The 22,675-nt window shown below is 39.1% G+C and overlaps 1 protein-coding gene across 2 annotated transcripts; it reads right to left on the bottom strand.

The window, feature by feature from the left end:
* Positions 1-784: 784 nt before the first annotated feature.
* Positions 785-22,199, bottom strand: MSL3 (MSL complex subunit 3). Of its 2 annotated transcripts, XM_071562144.1 has the most exons (13): positions 21,928-22,199; positions 19,882-19,964; positions 19,208-19,303; positions 18,537-18,637; positions 17,525-17,613; positions 16,561-16,683; positions 15,938-16,098; positions 13,841-13,999; positions 13,317-13,579; positions 12,821-12,930; positions 12,531-12,630; positions 12,016-12,100; positions 785-3,137 (listed from the first exon to the last, which is right to left on the bottom strand). In XM_071562144.1, the coding sequence occupies exons 1-13, from the start codon at positions 22,024-22,026 to the stop codon at positions 3,038-3,040; spliced, it is 1,569 nt and encodes a 522-aa protein (XP_071418245.1). In that variant the 5' UTR covers positions 22,027-22,199; the 3' UTR covers positions 785-3,037. The 2 variants fall into 2 exon arrangements, with proteins under 2 accessions (XP_071418245.1, XP_071418155.1); XM_071562054.1 differs by lacking the exons at positions 19,208-19,303; positions 19,882-19,964; positions 21,928-22,199 and adding an exon at positions 18,812-19,195.
* Between the last annotated feature and the right edge of the window lie 476 nt (positions 22,200-22,675).

Raw genomic sequence — 22,675 nt, forward strand, 5'->3', positions numbered from 1 at the left:
CTCTGCCTTTTCCCAAGAATAGTCCTATCCAAAACCCACCACCACGCCCACTGTGGGAGCACCCTGTTCTTGAAGACAAGTGCAAGGACATACCAGTTTAAGTATACACTGTAATTACACTGGAATACTTACCTTAAATAACACAACTCCCCCCTTGCCTTTGGAAGCGGAGCACACATGACTTGTACAAACAGGTATGTTGGTGTAAACTGCCACTGTCTACTAACCTGCTTTCTCAGCTCTGCTCCTCCTCTGCAGGACACTGTCTCTGAAGTCTGCTGGCAGACTTGCTCCCCTGAAGGCTCCCTAGCCCACTTCAGTCGGGTTTTCACATTCCTTCAGTTAACCCAAGCCATTTTGACTGAATCAGGTTAGAATACGTTGATAGGAGTAGCTCTACAAAGAGCGACTATGGAATGACAAACAGTTCAGTGCATCTTTCATCTCAGATGGATATGAATCACATCACATACCTGATCAGTCAAGGACATTCAAAGAACTACAGATTCACACCAACAGTATAACTACACTGCTTAGCTTTCCCCAGCTCCAAGAACGCTTGAACACTACATTCAAAGTGAATTTTGGGGCCCACACTAGGGGAAGTCCCTATGTATTTCAAGACTAGTAAGAACTAACCCTCTTATAAAATCTGGTTAAAGATTTTGCAAGTCTCTCCTACTGCCGCAGGTTTAGAATAAATAAATCATGTATAAAACCAGGAATGCAGTCAAGGAAGAGTGACAGTAGGGAAGGTGGATGTCAAAGATGAATATTACTGTAATTGAATATATAAGCCTCAACTTTTTAATTAAAATATGTAGTAGCTGGGAAAGTTATCAATTAGAAGTGACAACAAGTACAAAAAAGGTGTAACTTCTGAGAAAAGCTTTTTGTTATTATGACAGTAAGATAGTTTGTAATATTATATCCAATAGCAACTCCCAAATAATTGCATGAAAAACTTTGTTCACATGAAGACTACACTTCCATAATTTTTGACCCCTCACGGCTTTTGAGCATCACCACAATGTATCAACAAGGCAATATCAACAGTATTTCTAACCCCTACATGCAGAAATTTTCATTTTAATGGTTGAACAGTCACACAATAAGGTTTAAACTCTGTTCATAACTTGCCCTATGCTCACAGATACCAACAATGGAACAAAACCAGATAGGCCATATTATTACATTAACATTCCTACAATGGAGACGATAAAGAATCAAGTGTCTGGCAGCATCCTAGACTAGTCCCGTGTTAGATAGTTATTAGTGCTTTGTTGAATTGTCTTTTTAGAGAAACAGGGTTTAAACCTAGAGTGAAACACATTGGCAAAGTGGATTTTGGCACACATGCATTCTTCTAGAGATTCAAAACTTCTCACTTGAGAATGAGGAAAGCTTACAAATGTGGGGGTTTGTTCAGTACAAGAGAAACACATTTTAAAAAAGAGTACTACTGCTAAATGGTAATCTTTAGAATCAACAATCACTAAAATCTCCATGTCAAACATAGGTTTAACCACCATTGAGTTTAACAGACTCTTCATAGAAATTTTTCTAAAAACCATAACCTAAACTGCTAAAACCAAGGTAATACCTATCTTTTCAGTTCAAAAAGCTTGAGCATACCAGTGCACTCTAAACAGTGACAATGAATGTCAACAGTGGAATTCAGATTTCCTTTCGCCTTACACTAAGTTTGCCATTTACATTTGAAAGACGATTCATCCGTAATACTAGTTGCTGCAAATCTGTAAGGAAACTTGAGTTTTGCATTAGAGGTAGCATTCTAATAGAAGTTTTCTGAACCAAGGGCAATAGAGTAATTAATGCAGTAGTCTTTAAGCCAGAGTCCTATTTTCTGACAGTGCTTTTAAAATCTGTGTCTATCTTGACATAGCAGAGCATTCTGATGGTCAGCGTTCTAAGTCATGGATGAGGTTTTGATGACAAGAATTATTTCAATTAATTTCTACTGAATGTGTTGTCAGATTTCTAGGAACTCAGTTCTCACTGAATTGCTATTTCCAGAGCCAAAGTGTCTAAAACTGTCTAAAGAGACATCCTTCAAGTCTGCAGAACACCCAAGGATACATAAAAGGCTTTTCTCCGTGTGTTGTCAGTGCTCCCAATTCTCATTATACACACACTTAGCACCCTCAAAAATACTAATTAAGTGCAAACAAAATGTTTTAGACAGTCAAAATCACACATTTACACAGCAGCCACTTGAAATTTATTAAGAAGTATTTGCCAGTTAAACTGCAATGACTTTATTGACTTCTCCACTTACTTGTAGAAAATCAGTTCTTTCATAATGGCTCTGGAAATTATTTATTGCCAGGTAAATGTTGAACCCCTGGCCCCTGGAAGGTATGGTCTGCTTGGAACTCTGACAGTCTTACCATGAAAGGGCTATATTCACCTTTGCAAAATGCAAAGTAAGCAACACATCTTTCATTCAAGCAACAAAGTCATTCTTGAGGCAGATGTCATGCTAGCCAAATAGCAAAACCATCTTTTTTACATTAAGTAATCCTTTCTGTCATGACATTTCCGCAAAATGAAGTGTAATTTGTGAGGAAAACAACCCATGAAATACCAGTTAAATGTTCTTGTCAAGTGAATGTGTAGTCAAGTCTTATTTCTCAGGTGGGAGAGGCTAAAAAGAAACATAGCATGATGATCTATCTTCATGAAAATCTCCTGTTGCTAATGCATCTGCTTTTGCCTCCTTTCCTCTTTATTAGTCCTGTGAAGTCCAATGCATTAGAAGTCAGAATAAGGCTTCTTCATTCATCTGGAATCAGATTTATATTCAATCCTCTAAGTGACTCACGACATTGTCTACACACATTTCTGAAAAGTAGTTCTCCATTCCTAAGTAATCCAACCATCATGAAAGATACTTTCCAATTTCTTCAACTCCAGAAGTTGTTTAAATTCCTTTTTTATCTTCATCTTGTAGCCACGTAGCAGAATAGCATTGTCATGGGCTATGTATAGTAGCTTTTAATCCTTATTAATAGCTTCAGTAGATTGCCCGAGGATTTTTAGTACTGTAGTAGGCTTCACATGCAGCTACATAAGCAGACTCTGGGAAGAAATCATCATGGTATTCTGCTAAAAACCTGAGAAGAAAGCACACCCAAAAAAAGAACAGAACATGAAACATTTAACAGAAATGCTATTTTCAAATTAATTTTTAAGCTCAGCAAAACCACAGCCTGGGAATTAAGAATTATTTCACTTTGAAATTTGGCATACATAAGACTTGTCCTATTTTTCACAAGTTTTACATAGTGAGAAGCAGTCTTCCCCTATCACTCTGAAATCCAAATAGCATTAAAAAATTGCTCAAGCTCAACTAAAAAAAAACCTCAAAAGTTGAAGCTATGCTCAGAGAACTATCACAGAAGAAAAAAAGAGTTGAAGAGATTTGTCTGCAACTTCTATAAACTACCTGCTCAGCATACTTTTTTCATTTGTGTCTAAACCAGTACTTTTGAGTTACCACTATGTCAGTATCTTATACAAATGGCCAGAAGCCACTAAGTCAAACTGTATCTTTCAAGGTAAGTAAAGCTATGATTTCAAATGTTTCATTTGGTTGTGCATTTAAGGTCTCCATCTTTCATCGTATCTGATTTAAAGATGGCTCTCAAAGACAAAACATGTCCTTTGCAAATCCAGTTCCTTAAGTTCATATTTCTGCAAGATGGTCTTCAAATATTCAAATAGCCAAGCACCCAATACTTTATTATGTCTTCCTGTTCTGCTAATAGGCAGTTCAATGCCTCCCTGACATCTGATCCCATCAGATCTCGGATGCTCAGCAGGGTCAGCCCCAGTTAGTACTTGGATGGGAGACCTCCTGGGAAATGCCGGGTGCTGTGACAGTCCCGAGGACTTCACTGGCACTGTCCAAGCTCGCTCGGCCGTGGCAGATGAACCTCAGGACTTAAACGGTGGGGCCAGTTCTGCGCACGCTGAGCCTCACCTAAAATCCACTGCGCAGGCTGGAAGGGCACACCCACGTGGGGACAGCCCTTCCCAAATCTTTGTTCGCGAAGCTGAGCCACACACACACACAAGCTCTGTTCTGCTAATACACTGTTTCCTTGGTTTGGGACTGAAAATGAGAATCAATAGTGCTGCTACCAACACCAGTAACTAACTCTCTGCTGTTTCCTTTGACATTTCATATGTAAGTGGGGGCAAAAGGGCAAAATGATTCTTAAGAGTACAATAAACCTCTACTTCAGAAAAAAACAGACCTTCAAAAATACCTGGATATTACAGATCAGCATCAATAACCATGGCAAAATGTTAGCTACAGGTTCTCTGTTCATGTTAAAGTAAAAAGCAATAGAAGCAACAGGAAATGATGTCATTTGCAGAATCTGGGTTGTCTCAACAGTGGCTGGGGTGATGCCTTCACCACTGGAAGCTGGAAATACCAGTTTTGCAGAACCAAAACTCTGGACACAGAAAGTCCAAATTAAAAAACAAATGTACATGCAAATGCCATAAACCCCACAGTGTTTCTCCAGCCTCACTCACTGCCTGAATTAGGCATGACCTTTGATCTTAACAGTTAAAAGCACCAAAGAATGCTGGCAAGATTTTCTATATAAAGCAATTGAAATTTATTAAGGAGTGTATTAATTACTCAGAGTTCATAGAAAATGGTGACAGCAGAAAATTGCAGATAAATGAAAAAACGTTGATTTTACCCACACAACCCCAATCTTTGTACTTAAACAAAGGCATCAAATAAGTGCTAAACTAGAAGAATAACTAGCTACATCCTACGAAATCTAGAAAAAGCAGTGAGAAATACAAGATGTTTTAGAAGAAAATCAATCCTTTGGCATGTCATCATTAATTCAGACAGCATATTGTCAACTTCCTCCATACTTGCTTATTTCAAAGGAGCTCTGTAATTAACAGTATATGGTGGGGGGCCTAAAAGGGCTTCTGATGTGAAATTTTTCAAACCACTATACAAGAATACTGAAATGAGAACAATTTAGAAGCTAATAAAGTACCTGAGTCATCAACTACTATGACCACTGACTTTAGCTACCAATCACTTCCTGGGATACAAGGAGTGGGTATGAAGTGAGCATGGTAAGGCCTAAAATTTAACAGACTTACACCTAACATGCTTAGATAGCACAAGATGAAGAGGAGCCACAAGTGGTATTTAATTAATAATTCTTCATTAGCACATGTTAATGACTCCAAGTGATTACTGAGGCTGATGAAAATCTTAGTGTCTTTGGATAACATTCAGTAAAACAAAGTACTAAGGGCTGGATTATACTGGGGAACATGTTTTAAAAGAACACTAAAACAAAGGAACCTTCAGAGGGCATTGGGTGGCTGAATTCAAAAGGCAAGTAATGGGAAACAGATTCATTTTCTTTTACAAATTTTTTGACTTTTGCTTAAGATCATCAGTCATACATACCAGTTTTGTGCACACTAAAGTGACAGTTGGTAGAGATGAGAAATGTTAACTGAGATGCTGTGCCACAGTTACAGCTAAAAAAAACCAAAACAGGCAGGCAGAATGCATGCAGTCAAATGTACATCTCCCTGTTCTCCATGGAACAGTTGTGAAAAGCAAAATACCCCAGAGCTAGCAAACAAATTATTTTCTGCAGAAGAGTGGGAGAAAACTGCCAAAAGAATGCATGGGCAGCTTCTGTCCCAATCCCTTTATATCTGTACACAAAGAGCAGGGCCCTTCTGAAGCTCTTTTCTATTCAAACAACAGCACAGTGCAGAACACTGGCACAGAAATATTACAATTCTCCTAAGGCTTAGCTACCGGATATTTCACTCCTGCTTTGCTCTTGGACAAGCTAAAATAGCTCCAGGATCAACTACACTGGTACCTGCAAGTCATGAGCCAAGATTTAAAGACAGACGGAGTTGTACTTAGCAGGCAGAGCCAATGTTCAGCTACAGACTCGAAAGCACAGTGCTATCGAGTTACTCGGAAACTGTTTCTTTACCTTTAACTTACCAATCCTGATCAGTTTAGTCACCTGTTGCATTATTGCTCTTTTCATTTTTTATAGAGTTCATATGCATACATCTACATGTCCTCAAAAAGAAACCTCATGCTTTACATTCATGCTTAGAACACAGACGTAACACGGCACAGTGCAGCTATTCCCCTCTTTACCACAAGTAGAGAGAACACTTCACAAAGACCTAGAGCTGATGGAGACAAGGGAAACAGATATGCAGGCAACTTAGCTTGAAGAATTCCTATGTTCTGATCTTCAAGTGTGGGAGTCTGTAAGCAAGCTTACCTCAGGTGACTCCAAGCAATAGCCTCACAAATATACTACCATCTGACTTTGAGTTATACAGGCAGATCTACCAAAAAGAGGCACAGAATTACCACTCTTCCCATTAGAAGGCCACTTCACACACGTCAGGAACATTTATCAACGAGAGTCACTGAATTAATATGAGCTTTAAGAGCATCATCTGGTAACAAAAAGCGCCTTGTCTTGACAGCGTCAACACAACTTATTAACAGAACATTCTCTGCATAAAGAAAAAAATTCCTCTCAACATCACCTACCATCACATGAATAAATTCAGGGACAGCCTCAAAGTGTGAAAATGGCATAAAAAGGAAAACCTTCAGTCTTAGAAAGACAACTTCAGCCACTGAGGTACAAGAACACAGACTCCAAAGGAAAAGCTTCCAGGAAGGTGACATCTTAAACACTTCCACTACAGAGCTCTAGAAGGTAAGCAGATGCTTTGAAGAGATCAGTGACCTGAGCCAGATGCCGTTTGATGTTTGAAAGGCAACTGTAATGATCTATGGAAAGGAATTTGCTAAAAGAGCATTATGGATCCTAACTCTATGAGTCATCTCATCAAAAGAAATGTCATTTGCAGATTAAGAAGTTACCTCCTCTACAAGACTACTACTCAAATGCAGAATTTGAAAGCTAAAATACTTTAGATTCACAAAAAAAGCATATGCCACCACCTCCTCCCCAGTTTATAGGCCTGTCTCCATCTGGAAGGCTGTTCAGAACAAAAAATCACCAACACAAACTCCAATATAACATCACTGTAGTCAACAGAACAAGTGAATTGAAGTTTCAGATGTTTATTCTAGTACCTGGATACCATGCTAAAGGAGGAAACTGGCCTGTTCTGTTGGCTGGACTCTTGTCACTTATCCACATACAGAAACTGAGATCATCTGCCTTGGCCAGTCCTACAAGAGCTCAATACAGGAGTCCTTGGTTTTTCTTAAGAACGAAGATTCACTTGTCACAAGGCCAGCACAGATCCCTACAGCTGCCTTTTAAAAAAGCCACTATAACACCTTTAATGTATTTTGGGAAACCTCTCAATTTAGACGCACGATCCAAACCTCAGCTATTGACTAGCAATACACTTACTCAAATACTCAGACACCTGATGATTTGGTAACCAGAAGCAAGAGACACAATCCACATGGCACTTTTGGCAAAGCAATCAAACCTTAGTCAAGAACAATAAGCACAGAAGAGCACATTCTGCAGACCAAGCAGACAACAAAAGCCCTCTGAAAATAAGAACATGTAAAATACAAGGTACTCGGTGACTAAAAAGCACTCAATATAAAGGTGCCAAAAACTTTAGAGGACCCCAAATGGCAATTAACTCTCTATCCATTCAATGAATATGGCAAAGCCCAAATAAATGGTAGTAGTGCCCTAAAACAAGGTACTGTGCAAAGTTGTCTAGTATATCATAACTGCTATGTTGCACGGGTACTTTTTGACAAGTAACTGGCCAATTTCAAAAATTGAGAGGCAAAAAAAACCCAAACCACCAATATGATTCAATAATAATGACTCCATTAATAGTCAATATAAGAAACACTGGTATAATTGCATTCTTTGTGATCTTACAGAAAATTATGTTCAGTTAGTTGTCATCTTACAACTTTATTAAGTCACAATGACTCACGACAAGCAGGAACTCTGTCACAAAGCAACTTCACCTAACTAAAGATGTTTTCTAATCTATTCACCATGTGCAATGCTTCATTTTTTCATTCTCAGACACTAGCAACCTCTCATTAACCGTACATTAGCACAGACTAGTGGTGATAATTCACCACTGCAGTCATATGTAATAAAATTAGTACACTCAAAATGTGTGCTGTCAAAACAAGAGTTCTATTTCTTAACGCTACTTGAAACAACATGTCATCTTTCTATATATACATTTTATTATCACAGTGCTCTAATTTGGTCACATCCTGATTTGACTTCCTTCTCAGAAAATGCTCCACAGTGTCAAAATACTTTTCTACCCATGGAGCAGAGTGCCACTATAGATACAAGCAAATCACAGACCATCATGGAAAAAAAAGATCTAAGCTTACAGGAAATACTGAGTTAGGAATACCTGTGCGTTTTTAAGAAAACTAAAGACCATTAAGAATAATGGTCTTAATATTCGAAATAATACTTTGGAAAAAAAGTATTAGAAAGTTTGGAAGCAGTATTTTAGAAATCTTTCATCACTTATTCTTTTATATTTCATTAAAGTCAACATACTTGTGTCTTTCTGAAGTGATGTATCACTTTGGTTTGCCCTTTTTCCTAAAATACAATCCTGAAATTACCTCAGTAAAGATGGATCTTGCTATTGTAAAAACAGACATGCCACATTTTCCTAATGTTCAAGTAGCTTCCATTGGGCAACGGTCCTGAGAAGCGACCTCTCTAATCCCAAAACAGCTTTGCAAGTCAAGACTGTGTTCAAATCAATGGAAACAGCAAAACAGAGACTGGCACCTTCTTGCTTATCAGTTCTTATCACTAAAGCAGCTTCTGGAGGCCTCATGGTGCACAAAAGTCAGCACAGAGCATGTTATTTAAAAAATTGAAGAAAAAATGAACTTGGTTAAAAGATAGTACTTTCTCTACGCCAAAACTATTAACAGGCAAAATTTAATCAGGAGCCCTCCACTAGCTGGATTACCAGTTAGCAAGCACCACTTACTGCATTAGTTTCCACTCCTTACTCCTGAAGATTAAACTCAAACTCTAAGTGAAATTCAGTGAAATCAACGGATGAGTTTGTCATTAAAGTCTACTCCAGGCTGCAAGTACTAAGAATTATTTCCAAGCTAATAGTTTAAGACTCAGAGTTTTGTACTTAATTTGAGAAACTGATTTTCTCTACTCCTGCAAATTCTATAATTGAGAAATCAACCTTAATGTTCTCCATGAGGACATTTTCATCACACACACTGGTAAGAAGCTGCACTAAGCACAAAGGGCACAGTTTCTACTTAACAAGAAAGTCAAAAAGATGCTTTTTATACTGATACATTCCCTAAAAATATGTTGTCTGGGCTGCTGAGAACAATCCTGTTTAGCAGCAGTCTGAGGGTATGACTGAAAATTTTACCCATGTAGCATGTCAAAGTAAATTTAATGCATCTATCAAGCACTAAGTAAACTCAATAAAACAAGCTTCCAGACAAAGAGTTATATTAAGTCTTGGTTTCTCAGCCCATATGAGATTAATAGTACAAATGTTAAATGAAACTCTAAGTTTTAGCCATAAAATCATAAGTCAAAATTAGATCGGTATCTGTGCAAGAACTAAAGCAATCATCTACTACATGAAAGTTTTATTTAAAAATATATAAACTACTTATGCCTGGGCTACTCTACCCAGACTTCAAAGAACATTCAGACAGTTTTATTATTGCAAACAGACACATCAACACTTTGCTACTAGAAAAATTAAGAAAAGGAGAGTACTTCAGCTTGTCACTCAAGAGCAATTCACTAAAAAAACTTAAGCAGTCCATAAGGAAACTGGCTGCTATCATTTAATGCATACAGACCTTTTAGGGCAGTTTTTACCCTTCAAAAAGTAAGCCAGAATAGAACTGATACTTATGATAAACATCCATCAATCCTTTCATTCCCAAAAAAGAAAACACAGAATGTGAAAACTGAATAACTAGTACAAGATGTCATCTCAAGTTTTCTCTTGTAATTAGAAACAAATAATGAAGAATTTTTTCTGTGATAAAAATCAAGCATGAACAAGCTTCTAGAAAATGTAATTGTTTGACCACTTTAAATGACATATGGGACAAAGAAATAAATACCCAAATCAAAGACATGTTAAAGCACCAAGAAAAAGTGTTAAGAAAAAAATTCTAATAATTTGCACTGGTTTCAATGTAATCTATTTGAATACACAGTAGCACAGCTGATAAAGAAACCGAACTAGAAAGAGCATTTATGACAAAACTGCCCAAGACCAAATGCTGCCTACAACAATAACTGTAACTTGGAAGCTTTTTTGACACTGTCAAAAAAGAAAGCACTTGAAAAAAGAAAGAGCCTTCAATTTGTTGTAACAGATATGTGATAGCCACATTTGCTTGCCATGCTTGTCCTGAGGGGCTCACTTTGGTTTAGTTGTAGACTGGTCTCAAGGACCCAAGCACACTTGTGGTTAGATGTTTTCTAGAAGAAATGCAGCTTGTGTTCTCAGAGCACTCCATACTGAAACACAAAGCCTGGTAAGTGGGAACTATCAAGAGATTTACTTCAAAAGCACCGTTCTATCTCTCCTAAAAATGCTGACAAGGAAACATGATTTATTTCCATTTAAGATGACTACACATTTCAGCAAGATGGTCAGATGGAAAAATACGACACATATAGATACTATTTTCAGTTTAGTCACCTCCCTACTTGTATAAGGAGCAGGGGACATGATGCTCCTTCCCTCTATTCTATTCCACTACAGCTTATCCATAGAATGGATATGAAAACACTGCATTAAAGATGCCAAAGAACAGACACCTGCTCTGATCAATATAAAAGAATCTGAACACACAAAGGTCTGATAAAAACTGATCTTATCCACTAGGAGTTAAGCTCCCTAAAAAATAATCACTCCAAGCAAAACCAGGTTTCCAACAATGAGTTCTACTTATGTTCCTGTTTAACTTTAAGGTACTCTGAAAGCCATCAGGGATCTGACAAAACAGAGATTCAAAATGGAATCAGTAAAACTAAACAACTAAATGCTTCCAGTGAAAAATTTTATATTGTAGAAACATTGACATTTGAGACATCTTTTTATTTTTCATAAACAATTAAAGTAAAAGAATTTTAAGGCTTTCATCTCCCTGATCTCTACTAGGACTTTTATTTATGCTAGTGTAATATTATGTTACCTTTCTGTACTAAAATCATTGACCAAAAATTAAGCTACAATTTCCACAGTTGCTCCAAATGTTTACCATTTATGACACTTTCTTGGCAATTTTATTTTCCACTGTATTGATGCTGCACAACACAGTGTCTCACTAGGTATCCAACTACCCCTTCACTGTTCTGCATAGATACTCACTACAGTAATTGATAAACAAAGCTGATCATGGTGTACGTATAAGCTGTGGAGCTTGTATGTTCAGATATTGGGTATCTCTACAAACCACTGCATTGCATCACAGACACCTTTCTGCTCAAAGCTCAGTTAAGACAGACATTTCTTTTAAAAAGCTGCTATAATTAAGAACATGTTTTAAGGCACAAGTTTCTCCTCCTGCATTATCAATGCAATATCAAAACTCTTTAAGATTATGGTCTCAAAAAATGCAGACTTTGTATTTCTCATACAAGACAGTTCTTAATCAAGTTAGACTTGCCATTCTATACATAGTAACAAACTTTCACACTTCAGTTCTCTGTCAGAGTTTATCAAAACTTGAACTAGGAAATTCATGTTCCCTTCAATTTGAATTACAGAATTAAAGATCTTATATTAATCTTTACTCAAGATGTTACTGTGAAAATTTTGTATTAATTTTATCATATTCTTGTAGCAATAAAAAACGTGTCATCTTATTTTAAACTCCCTTTGTCATTCCAGAACATTTCGATCTATGTAACAATGGAAACATTGCTGTGGTACATTGTGTCACATTACCTTAGAAACATTTCGAAGTGTTTTACTAAAGCCTTCAGATTTTTGTCAGGAAAACACATCTTCCCCAGTATTTCTGGTAGCTTTACTGTAAATAAAAGAAATAATGTTTAAACTTATTCTTGTACAAGCAACTTCAATTACTTTTATCTACTACACAGAAAAGAACATAAAAATTTCTTCTCCTCACAGACATCACTTCTCCTTGCAAGCTACTCAGTGATCTTTCAAAGACTTAGCAAATAGAAACACGCTGAGAAAGTGAATGCTGCTTGGTTTAATGATGTTTGATAGTGTACTGGAAGCAACACTGCTTTGTTTTTCTTAAATGAAGACTTACAGAGCAAGTAAAGGATAACTAACTCTATGAATAGCCTAAGTGTTGCAAATAGATTAAAATGTACATTTTGCCAAGAATAAAACTAAATGTGACAAAGCAAACAAAAAAATTCACACAGATACGAGCACTGAAAAAAAAAGGCAACTTCGATGGAGCAGAGATGTTTTAATCAGTTTACCAAACATCCGCAGCAAATGCTGAGATCCATAGATATATGAGGGAGGTGGTGGCTGATCACTTGGCGGATAATTCTCTGGCATCAATTTCCAGGATAAAACCTAAACATAAAACATGACATCATCGATTATGAAATCTTTATAGCATCATAAATAATTTAGTCTGTACAGAACTACAAATTGAAAGATGAAATAAGTAATACCAACAAAACCTTTTCTTGCACAGCCCTACTCTGAGGTCCACAAAACCTTTAATTATGGAATCTAGGGTAGTAACATAAAAATCTGTTACCTCATTCAATTCATTGTTTCTTCTACCTTCAAAGCCAGTAAAAACCGTGCTCCCTTCTTTGCTAGGAGTCAAAGTTATCGGTGATGACGACCCGCTATGGACAGGGGTTTCTTCAAAAGGAAGGGGAAAACAAAACAAAACAAATCAGAAATAAATGTTATTACTTGTTTTATGGAACTATAAACCACTAAATGCAACTAAGGCCTGCTGCTAAAATGTTTGAAGTCTTAAACACTGAAATTCAATAAAGGCTATCCTCTAAAATAGGCTCTCAGAAACAGAGCTCATTCAATTCTGTGGAAAAATACACTACTAAAGTACTGAGAATATTGCTTTATATTTCTCCCTTTGGCAATAAGGCCTCAGAGATAAATAATTGATACAAAAAGTAATGAATTCCCACTTCCATGATTCAATTCACAATCCACACCGCATTAAAAAAAAGAACAGAACCTTACACTTTATTTAGATCAACAAATTCAAGAGCAGAACCTACTTTTCTCCAGGTGCAGGAAGAGCTTTGGCATAGAAGCTGGGGTCTCCAGATGACGCCTCTTAGGCTGCGGGGAAGCGCTGCTCTCCGACAGCCTGTCACAGTTGGAGCTGTGGCGCGTGGAACGTCTCAGTGACTGCAGGATTTCGGGTTCAGCCTTGCGCCTTTTCGGCGTGGCCGGCTCCCCCGTGGTGGGCTGGCTGTCAGTTGACTGAGGCGTTGGGGGATTCAACAGAGGAGGACTTGGGGAAAGTTCCTCCTGATTTCTAGGAAATTAAGGCAGCTTTAAAGAACTGAAGAGCAGGGCTCTACCCACAAAAGAAATTCTTGTAGTTTCATACATCTGGTTAAACACTTATTAAGACGAGACAGTCTCCCAATAACTATTAAAGTGATGAGACCTTCTATTAAATACTATTTTTCAGAATTGTATTTATTTTCAAATAGAAGTTAAAAACAACAAACACCACATTCTCCTACATTTTCCTCAGGAGATAGCAGTATTAAACTCCTTATATCCAACCTACCTGTTAGTATTTGTTGAGTTTTCTTTGATAGGAAGAAAGAATTTTGATGAAGTCACCTTCTTAAATTGAGCTTGTTCATAAGGATAGAGCAAAATTAATGGAAGTGTGAAGTCAAAGGTTATTCTCAGCCCATCCACCATCTCTTTACATAACTCAACACTAGAGGGGAAAAAAATATGAATTTCAAAGTTGCATGTCAACATTTTTCAGCATTGTTGTACAAAATTGTCCTTTAGTACAGACTATTAACCATGTAACTACAATATGCTGATTTAATCACCAAGTAATAGGTGATTAAAAGCACACTTAAAAAAACAGTGATTGCTCTTGTTAACTTAGAAATACAATTTTTTAAAAAGCTTGCTTCATAAAGCAAAAAAAAAAATTCTATTGTATTTCTGGATTAATGTAATCTACCGTAGAGTAAATAAAGTTAGTCAGATGTTTTTTATAGAGCATTATTTTGTTTTTCAAGTTTACTATGTTGAAAAAAAAGAGGCACCTGCCAGAAGAAGTAAGTACTCAACAGACTGAATCTCTGTCTAAAAGGCATAAGCAGAATTTGACCTACAGCTGCTAAGATGGAGTTGAGTCTGTGCTTACGAGCTAGCCAGTGAACCAACAGAACTACATACATTTCCACTGGACATCAGTCTCCGGTGGTGTGCTCCAGTAATCAAAGCACTACATTTAGAGGCTCTCAGGAATTTCAGTTTTAGGCTTTTGTAAAAGACTCACAATGTTAGGTGGGGAATACATGTGCTGTTACAAAAAGAACCATGAACACCAAGTGCAGTCCACCTGCATCAACTCTCACCCTTATGAAGGTATTCCCCTCTCATGTTTCAAGTGCATATATGAGTATGGTAACAGAAATTTGATTCTGCCCAAATTACCCATGTTAGAAATTCCAAACCTCCAATTACCATTTCACACCACCTGCTAAGACCGTTGCCTTTGGTTTTTTTAAACACTACATATAAATTGGGTCAGGGGACCATCATGTGCAGAAATTCTATTAGATCCAAGGTCAGTAGTAACCTGGTCATCCAAGGTCAGTGTTAGAACAGTAAGAGCAACATAATAAAATTGTCAGCCGACTCTCTTCTGCCTAATGGATCACTGAAACTATACACATTTTCTTTATTAAAGCACTATCTTTATTGAAGAAGTTACTTTAACAATCACAGTATGTGTACAACCTTCTGTTATTGTTTTTGATATTTCATCTAACTTTTTGTTTGGAAGAGCATACTACAAAGGAGGAGAAGTATCATTAAGCTGTCAAAAAATGAGTGACTGCAATATAAACCTAGACACTCACAGAGACCAAAATATTCCAAGGAACAGCCTAATTACACATCATTGAAACGGAACACTGTAACACAAGTAAAGAAGTTCTCCTTGATAAAATGCAAGATTAGCCCCCACTGTAGACTTATATAAGGAAGCAGTCTCATCTAATGTCAAGAATCATTAACATAAGAGAACAAACACCAAAAAACGCCACACTGCAAACATGGAGGGATGGTGCATTTGTAGCATGGTAGAAGAACACACAGCTCAGCTGAGAACAGAAACTAAGATACAACCAATTTTAACAAATGGGATTGGTGTTATACAGTTTCCCTACATATTGACTCCAAGACTTAAGATCATGTCAATTAAAAAAAGAGTAAAAATTTTTAAAAAAAACAACCTGAACTAGGAGGACTTTTTAAGTGTTCCCATTAAATTTTTTATCTGTTACAAAACTTGAACCTGTTCAGCTTTATTTAAGCAGGGTATTCTCATACCAGATATGAAATTCTTCACACTGACAACAGCAATGCATTCTTCCAAATGGGTGACAATATTTAAAAGAACTTATACAATAAAACAGGATATTGATACTTTTGAATAATGACTTTTTGTAATATAGGGACTCTCTCACTCATTAACAAATTGTCAGTGTTACTGTACTACAATTATCTGTCAAATACTATAAGCCCTGGAAATACATCATGGTGTAAGCTCACAGAAGTGAACAGTCATCAAACAGAACACAGAAGGCTTCATTCTTCTTACGACAATAGTACTGGACTAGAGATTACTTACTTCTTCTCTGGTGGCACATAATGGAGATTCATATTTGCATGTGGAGTCATCTGATGGTGCCGAGATCTTTCATTGGCTGAAAAAGCAGCATTAATAGCAAAATGTTTCACATATGACTCCAGGATGGTTATTATATTTGTCTGACAAGGAAGCTTCACTAGCTGAAAAAGAAGCAACAAATTAATATCTTATATAAACAATTAAAACAAGTTAAAACAAGAGCTTGCAATACACCAGATAATTTAGTAAGTGTCTAGTGCATGAAGCTATTTCAGGACTGATTAATTTCTGCCCTCAAACTGCATTTGTGATCAACACTTTATAAACAACTAGAGCAAAAACACAGTCAGGTTAACAAGCTTCCTGCATTTCCAGGTTTAAAAAACAACCTGTATTCTAAAACACAGGTAGGTATTAGGTACTGAAACACTACACTGTTAAATATGACAAGTCACAGTTTGAGCTATAGAGAAGTCTGTCTGCTACACTCTTGGTGTTATTTCCTACACTGTCTAAGCACACCTTCACCATGAAGTTGAAAAAAAACAGAACCTGTACACACAGCTTTTTTATACCCTCCTCCCCCTCCCATGCACATTCATTTCACAACTTTGATTTCATACCCTTTTTCTTCTATTAATATAATAACAGTCTTCCTCAAGCTTCTTTTTCAAGACTTCAGGAATTTCTATGCTTATTGCTCTTTCTTCCATGTCCCTTTTCGTATGAGTATCTTGTTCTTCTTTCTACAACAGACCAGTGCAAGAAACAATATAATGGTTGTGCTTATGAATATCAGTGAAAAAAGAATGTCAATTGTCAGAATGCAATATAATAATCAATTTTTGTCAAACAAAAATAAAATTGCATTATCCATGGAATAAATATTTGAGTGGATAATAGCCTTACTGTAAGCTTGTGAAAGCATCTGCAAATTCGTATCTTAAAACTTTTTTAAAAAAATTTACCATTCGCTTAAGTATTTCACAAAAAAAAACCCAAACCAAAAAACCAACACAGGCTTGATGCTTCCAATCACCCTCAATGTAGACTGTAGTTGTTTGATTCCACACAACTGTTTACTCTGTAATTTCTTTTTCATGTAGGAAAATGTAGAACTACAGAAAATGTAGAAATGTACAAAAGTAAATGCTTTTTCTTTAAGTTAGTCCTCTACCTTTTAATTTAATAGCAGGATTGACATGCCTGTTTCACAGTAAAATACAAGACAAAGATTCTGCTGCTATTAGGAATTGTCCACCCTGCACAGATCAGTAAATTTTTACAGCATCCACAAAAGTGGAAAATCTAGTCTGCTACATTTTCTCCACATAAGCTTTGTGAGTAGAAAGAGGAAATGAAACAAATGTGTATGTTTAGATTAATATCAAATAATTCCACAAGAATATGACATTCTGTATAATTTTCAAAATCTCAGCCGCAGTAGACACCAGGAGTAAGTAAATTATGCTTTGAATTCCAGTTAAATAACCAGCTGTGGCCTATAATGCATCTACTCCAATTTTCCCAGAGTTTCAAGTATGGATCTTTAAATTGTATTAACTTAAGGCACTCGAATATACATACCATTTCTGTCCTCTCATCTATGTCACTTTCTTCACTTTTTATTTCTTCATCTGTTCCTTCATCACTGTCATCAGAAGAACTACTTATAGCTGCATAAAAGAGATTTCACACATTTATCTCACATTATTATATTGCAGAGGTTATGACCAAACAATTTCAGGCCTCAATGCAACAAAAAACCAACCAAAAAAAATCCCCAACAAAACACCATCCCACCAAGCCCCACAACTAACTTGTTATATTTAATGACGACAAATAACTCTAATTGAGTTAAACATACAAGTATTATTTACAGCATGCTATAAACATTTCAAATACATAAGATGAGTTTATAAGAAGCATTTTTGCATCCTCTGTAACTGAAAAACACTTTTAAAAGCTCCCTACATTTCTGAACAGATCTTTTAAATTTTCACTGGACTTTAGCATTGAACAGAGGATTAACATAATAATCATTCAATCAAAAGGTCTGGATCTGTGCAGTGACAGTTTACAGAACATCAGTTAAATGCCAGACAGTGTTCCTGCTGGCTTTCCAGTTACAAAGAAAAATGCAGGAAATTAAAGATCTGTCATGAAAATGAAATCAGGCAGTCAGCTGATGAGAAGGAGACCCTTGTGCCAAGTAAACTAGGGAAAAAAATAACCTTATTGCCCCCTAAAATACAAACAAACACTAGCAGGAAAAGTGTTTTGTTTTCTAGCATCAAACACCTATTAATACTACACTAAGGAAAACAGAATTTAGCTCTGAAATCACTGATTAAAAGAGTTGCGTGGAAGAAATAGAAGGAAAAGCCTCTGGAATACAGAAAGCAAGCAGGTATCCTAACTTAATAGACGCTTAGCATGAAACACAGTGCTCACTCTTCATATGACTGCCTCTATGAATTTCAGATAGAATCATGAAAATCTCATATCATCCTAATAGCAAGTTACAGCATGCACTGCTTCCCCAGGTTAAGAAGTTAAAGGCATCACACCAGCCACCAAAGGATGAAAATAAGCTCACAGTTTTCACTGCTCTCATCATTTTCTTCAGCAGGAAGGCTTTTTAACACAGAGTCAACACCAGGCAACCTGCAACGTCTCTTCTTTCTTCCCTTTCTTCTCCTACAAAACATAAAACAGTTCACTGAAATTTGGCTATTATTTTGTTTATCCTACCTAATTCAACTACACGCAAACGCACAGGAAATATATGATTGAGTTATTTTCATCAATTAATGTTAAAATAATTTGGACATTGCTTATTTGAAAATGGACACGTTAATATCTGCACATTACCTCATACTCATGTTCTCAAGCAGATCCTCAAAGTCATGGCCACTCAATATTAGACTAATGCCTTTGGCTGGAAAACACTTCAGGTTTTTCTAAGTTATTTTACACGTGTATTTCTTTGGGAAGATGGAGATCCAATACACAGGCATTTCATGCAATAGTTAAGAATAACATAGTTATTAAGTGTTAGTCTTCTAGAGTGGTGTTTAAGACCAATACATAGGTATCCACCTTAGTATGAGAAGAGCAGCTCTTTAGAATGCACTGACTGTACTAAGTACACATCTACCACCTCCAGCATGCGCTTGGACACCCAGCTCACTTGTGGACACCTGGATGTATCTGACTGAAACTGAAAATGAATCACTCATTCATTCTGAGGCCACAAGAAATCCTTACATGCGAGCCACAGCCTTCCGCGCCAATTTACGCTGTAATCTGCGGTTTTCGTCTGTATCACGAAGAACATGATCTTCAGCTGCCCATCTATCCCAGCTAAGGAAAAGTCAAAAGAAAATTAACAATGGCTATCAATATATGCTGCTTATGATTACTAATAAGATTAAATCTACAAAGTACCCTTTTAATGTCATTCAAAAGCAACATCTATATCACAAGGTTTGCATTGTCCTGTATTCACATGGCTTCAACTCTCATGTTGCTAATCTAAAATCTCACAAGCCCTGACTTCACATGCAACAGCATTTGTAGCACCAACACATGCTACCGACCACAGTCAGACACCACACTCGTGTACTGGCCTTGATAACCAAACAATCCAGGTCTAGATTCAACAAAGCATAAAATTTATTAATGGAAACATAGGAGCCACAAGTATATGCCACAAACAGATATCCCACAAAGTTTAAACCTATGGCTATCAAATCGATTCACTGAATTTTACTTATACAGACAAATGGGTCAACATGAGCATACTGAAGAATACTAAAGGCATTCACAAATCCAAAAATACTCTTGAAAACATCAGTCCTTTGACACTCAGTGCAATGCCTGTCTTTGCAGAATAAAACAGAAGAAACGGAAGAACTGAAACCACACATACAGGTTCTTACCTTCTGTTCCAGCCGTTAAAATGGATCAGATATTCTGGAATCTTTCTGCCTTTCTCATCTTTTCCAACAACAATATCAACAATCTGAAACAAATATTGAATAGCATGTGTTAAAAATGTGAGAGAAAGTAAGGCTTCTGGTGTTCAGGGAGTTCATGCACAAACAAAGAAAGTTAAATAGAGAAAATATGGATTATACTAACTGGTCAGAAAAACTAGCTTTCTTGTTGAGTACTTTTAACATTCACCATCTTTGTTCTGTCCGCAAATATCCCATGCTTTCAAAGGGACATGTCAAACAATGCAGTAGCATAATATGGTTATGCAGATTTGGGCTACTAACAGTTTTCTTACATGTGCTGCCTCCTCAAAACTTCAAAGCAGGAGAAAACACCGTTCTCTATATACAAACCTCAGAAATGCTATGTTGAACATCACAAAATCTCAGCCACAAAACATTAAATGGCTTTGCGAATATCTGAACCTTTGTTTTCCTTCTCTTTCATGCATGTAAAATGAGCCAGTCTGAAAGTCTGCACCTCAGAAGCAAAAAATGGATCAGTGGATCATTAAGAAAAGCATCGGTACCAGCAATAACAAAGGAATCGTGCTGCTTGCACTGGAGTGGCTCTCAATAAATCATGTATCTGCAGTTTGGCTACAGTGATGTTTTAATTTGGGAGTCCAGTTTAAGAACTATTGATGGATTCAAGGGCAATTATGCTGCTTAGGATATGTGAAAATAAAGAAGGTACTATACAGTTTTTGCACTCAGGTTAGGGATAGCAACTAAAACTGTTGGGATTGTCAGAATACAGGAATACGTGTACAAGCAAAAGGGAAGCCCAAAATATTACAGGATGGTCATGTTCCTCATCAAAGATGTTTGAGAAACACAGACACACAACTAGCAAACTTGCAGCAAAAAGTATTAACTTGGTCAATAATGCAGTTGCAATACTTCCCTTTTCATCTCTCTGAGAAAAAACCCCTGCCAAATGAAAGAAAATAAAAAACAAACAAAAAACCCCAAAACAACCCACAAAAACCCACCACACTTCTGTTTGCAAGTTGGGCACAGATGATTTAGGATTGCAAAATAAACTCATAAAATAAACTCATGCGTACCACTGATATCATAAAACAAAACTGCATTTACATAAAGCTCTGTAATTACTACCATTACTCCTTAAGATCAGATCGCATTGAGTCAGTCACCTCTTTCTTACTGCCACATTTATACTCCACACGCACTGCCTGCTATCCTATTTCCGTATACTCTGCACCGGCGGTACCGCTTAAACCCTTCTGAAAGGCAGAAGGAAGGGCAGTAAACGTGGGAACGCGGGACGGGGGCTAAATCTAGCTTCGCTACGAAACTGCAGGAATGAAAACAAGATTTCAGAATTACTCTGCAGGTGTTCAGACGAGAACGGAAACTGGGAAGCGCTTCCGAGCCTTCCAAAGCCCCTTGGCGGCTCCGCTTTCTACCTGTCACGACAGCCAGGCCCCGAGGGCCCCGTGGCCGGTCACCCGCCCCTGCTCCCCAGCGTGGGGAAGGCCCAGAAGCTCCTACACGGCTGCTACACGCACCCCTCGGCCCCGGGGCTCTGTGTGCGGAGGGAGAGAGCGGAGTCCTGCCGGGGGACCGGCCTGAGCCGCCCGCAGAGAGCGATGACGAGGGGAGCAGGAGCCCGGCGGGGGTGGAATCGCCTCGCTGCGTTCCCTGCCCCGCGGTGGAGGGCGGCCCCCGCCCCGCGGCCTCTCCGCCTTTCTCTCCCCTGCCCGGGCCAGCGCCCGCTTCCCGCAACAAGTGCTGCTGCTGGCGGAGCCGCCTCCGCCTCCCCGGCCGGCCCTGCAGCCGCTTCCCGCGCCGCCTCCCCGCCCGGGGGCGCGCGCAGTGCCCGGCGGGAGCGGCACCGGGAGCGCGGGAGCGGTACCGGGAGCGGGCGGGCCGCGCGCCGGCCCCGCCCCGCGCCTCCCGCCCCGCGCGCCCGGGAGGAGGGAGTGGGAGGGAACGGGGAAAGGGGCGCGCGCGGTCGGTCACCTTGGCATCATAGAGCACTTTGGCTTTGGTGGGGTCGGGCTCGAAGCAGAGAACTCTCTCTCCCCGGTGGAACTTAAATTTCATTCCCCGCGAGGTCATTTGTTCATCATGGCGCAAAGGAGAAGAGCCCCGCCCGCTCCCGCGGGGCGGTGCCGCGCCCGGCCCGGCCCCGCCCCCGGCTGTTGCTCCGGCGGGGCCGGGCCGGGTTGGGCCGGGGGGCTGCGCCCCGGCCCCCCTGCTCTCCGTGGGGAGCGGTGCTCGCCCCCGGCCGCGGCGGGATCGGCTGTGCCGCCGTGCCCGCCCCGCCCGGCCCCCTCGCCCCGCGCGCCCCCCTCGCCCCGCGGCCACGCGAGGTGCGCGGCACGGGCGGCCGGAACCGGCCGCGGCAGGGGCGGCGGAGGGGGAAGCGGGGACGGGTCCCCCCGGGCGAGGCGGCCGCAGCCTGCCCTGGGCCGGGGCAGCCCGGGCAGCGGGAGGCCAGAGCAGGTTTTGCCGGCGGTGCCCCAGCGCCGCGGGAGCAGGGCCGGGCCTGTGCCTGTGCCCGCCTGTCGAGCCGAGTGCGGGAGGGAGTTAAGTGCACCCCGAGATAAACAGCTGTGCTCTCTGCTACTGCGGCCCCTAAACACCACCAGGCATCCCTATTCCTTACCGTGTGCCCTGTTCCCCGATAAGCAAAGAACCGCCCCTACTCCCAAGATGGCTATGTGTACATTGTAACCTCCTCCAAGGTATGCTTTCCTCTCCATTG

Source organism: Pithys albifrons, chromosome 1, assembly GCF_047495875.1.
Source record: "Pithys albifrons albifrons isolate INPA30051 chromosome 1, PitAlb_v1, whole genome shotgun sequence".
Classification (NCBI taxonomy): Eukaryota; Metazoa; Chordata; class Aves; order Passeriformes; family Thamnophilidae; genus Pithys; species Pithys albifrons.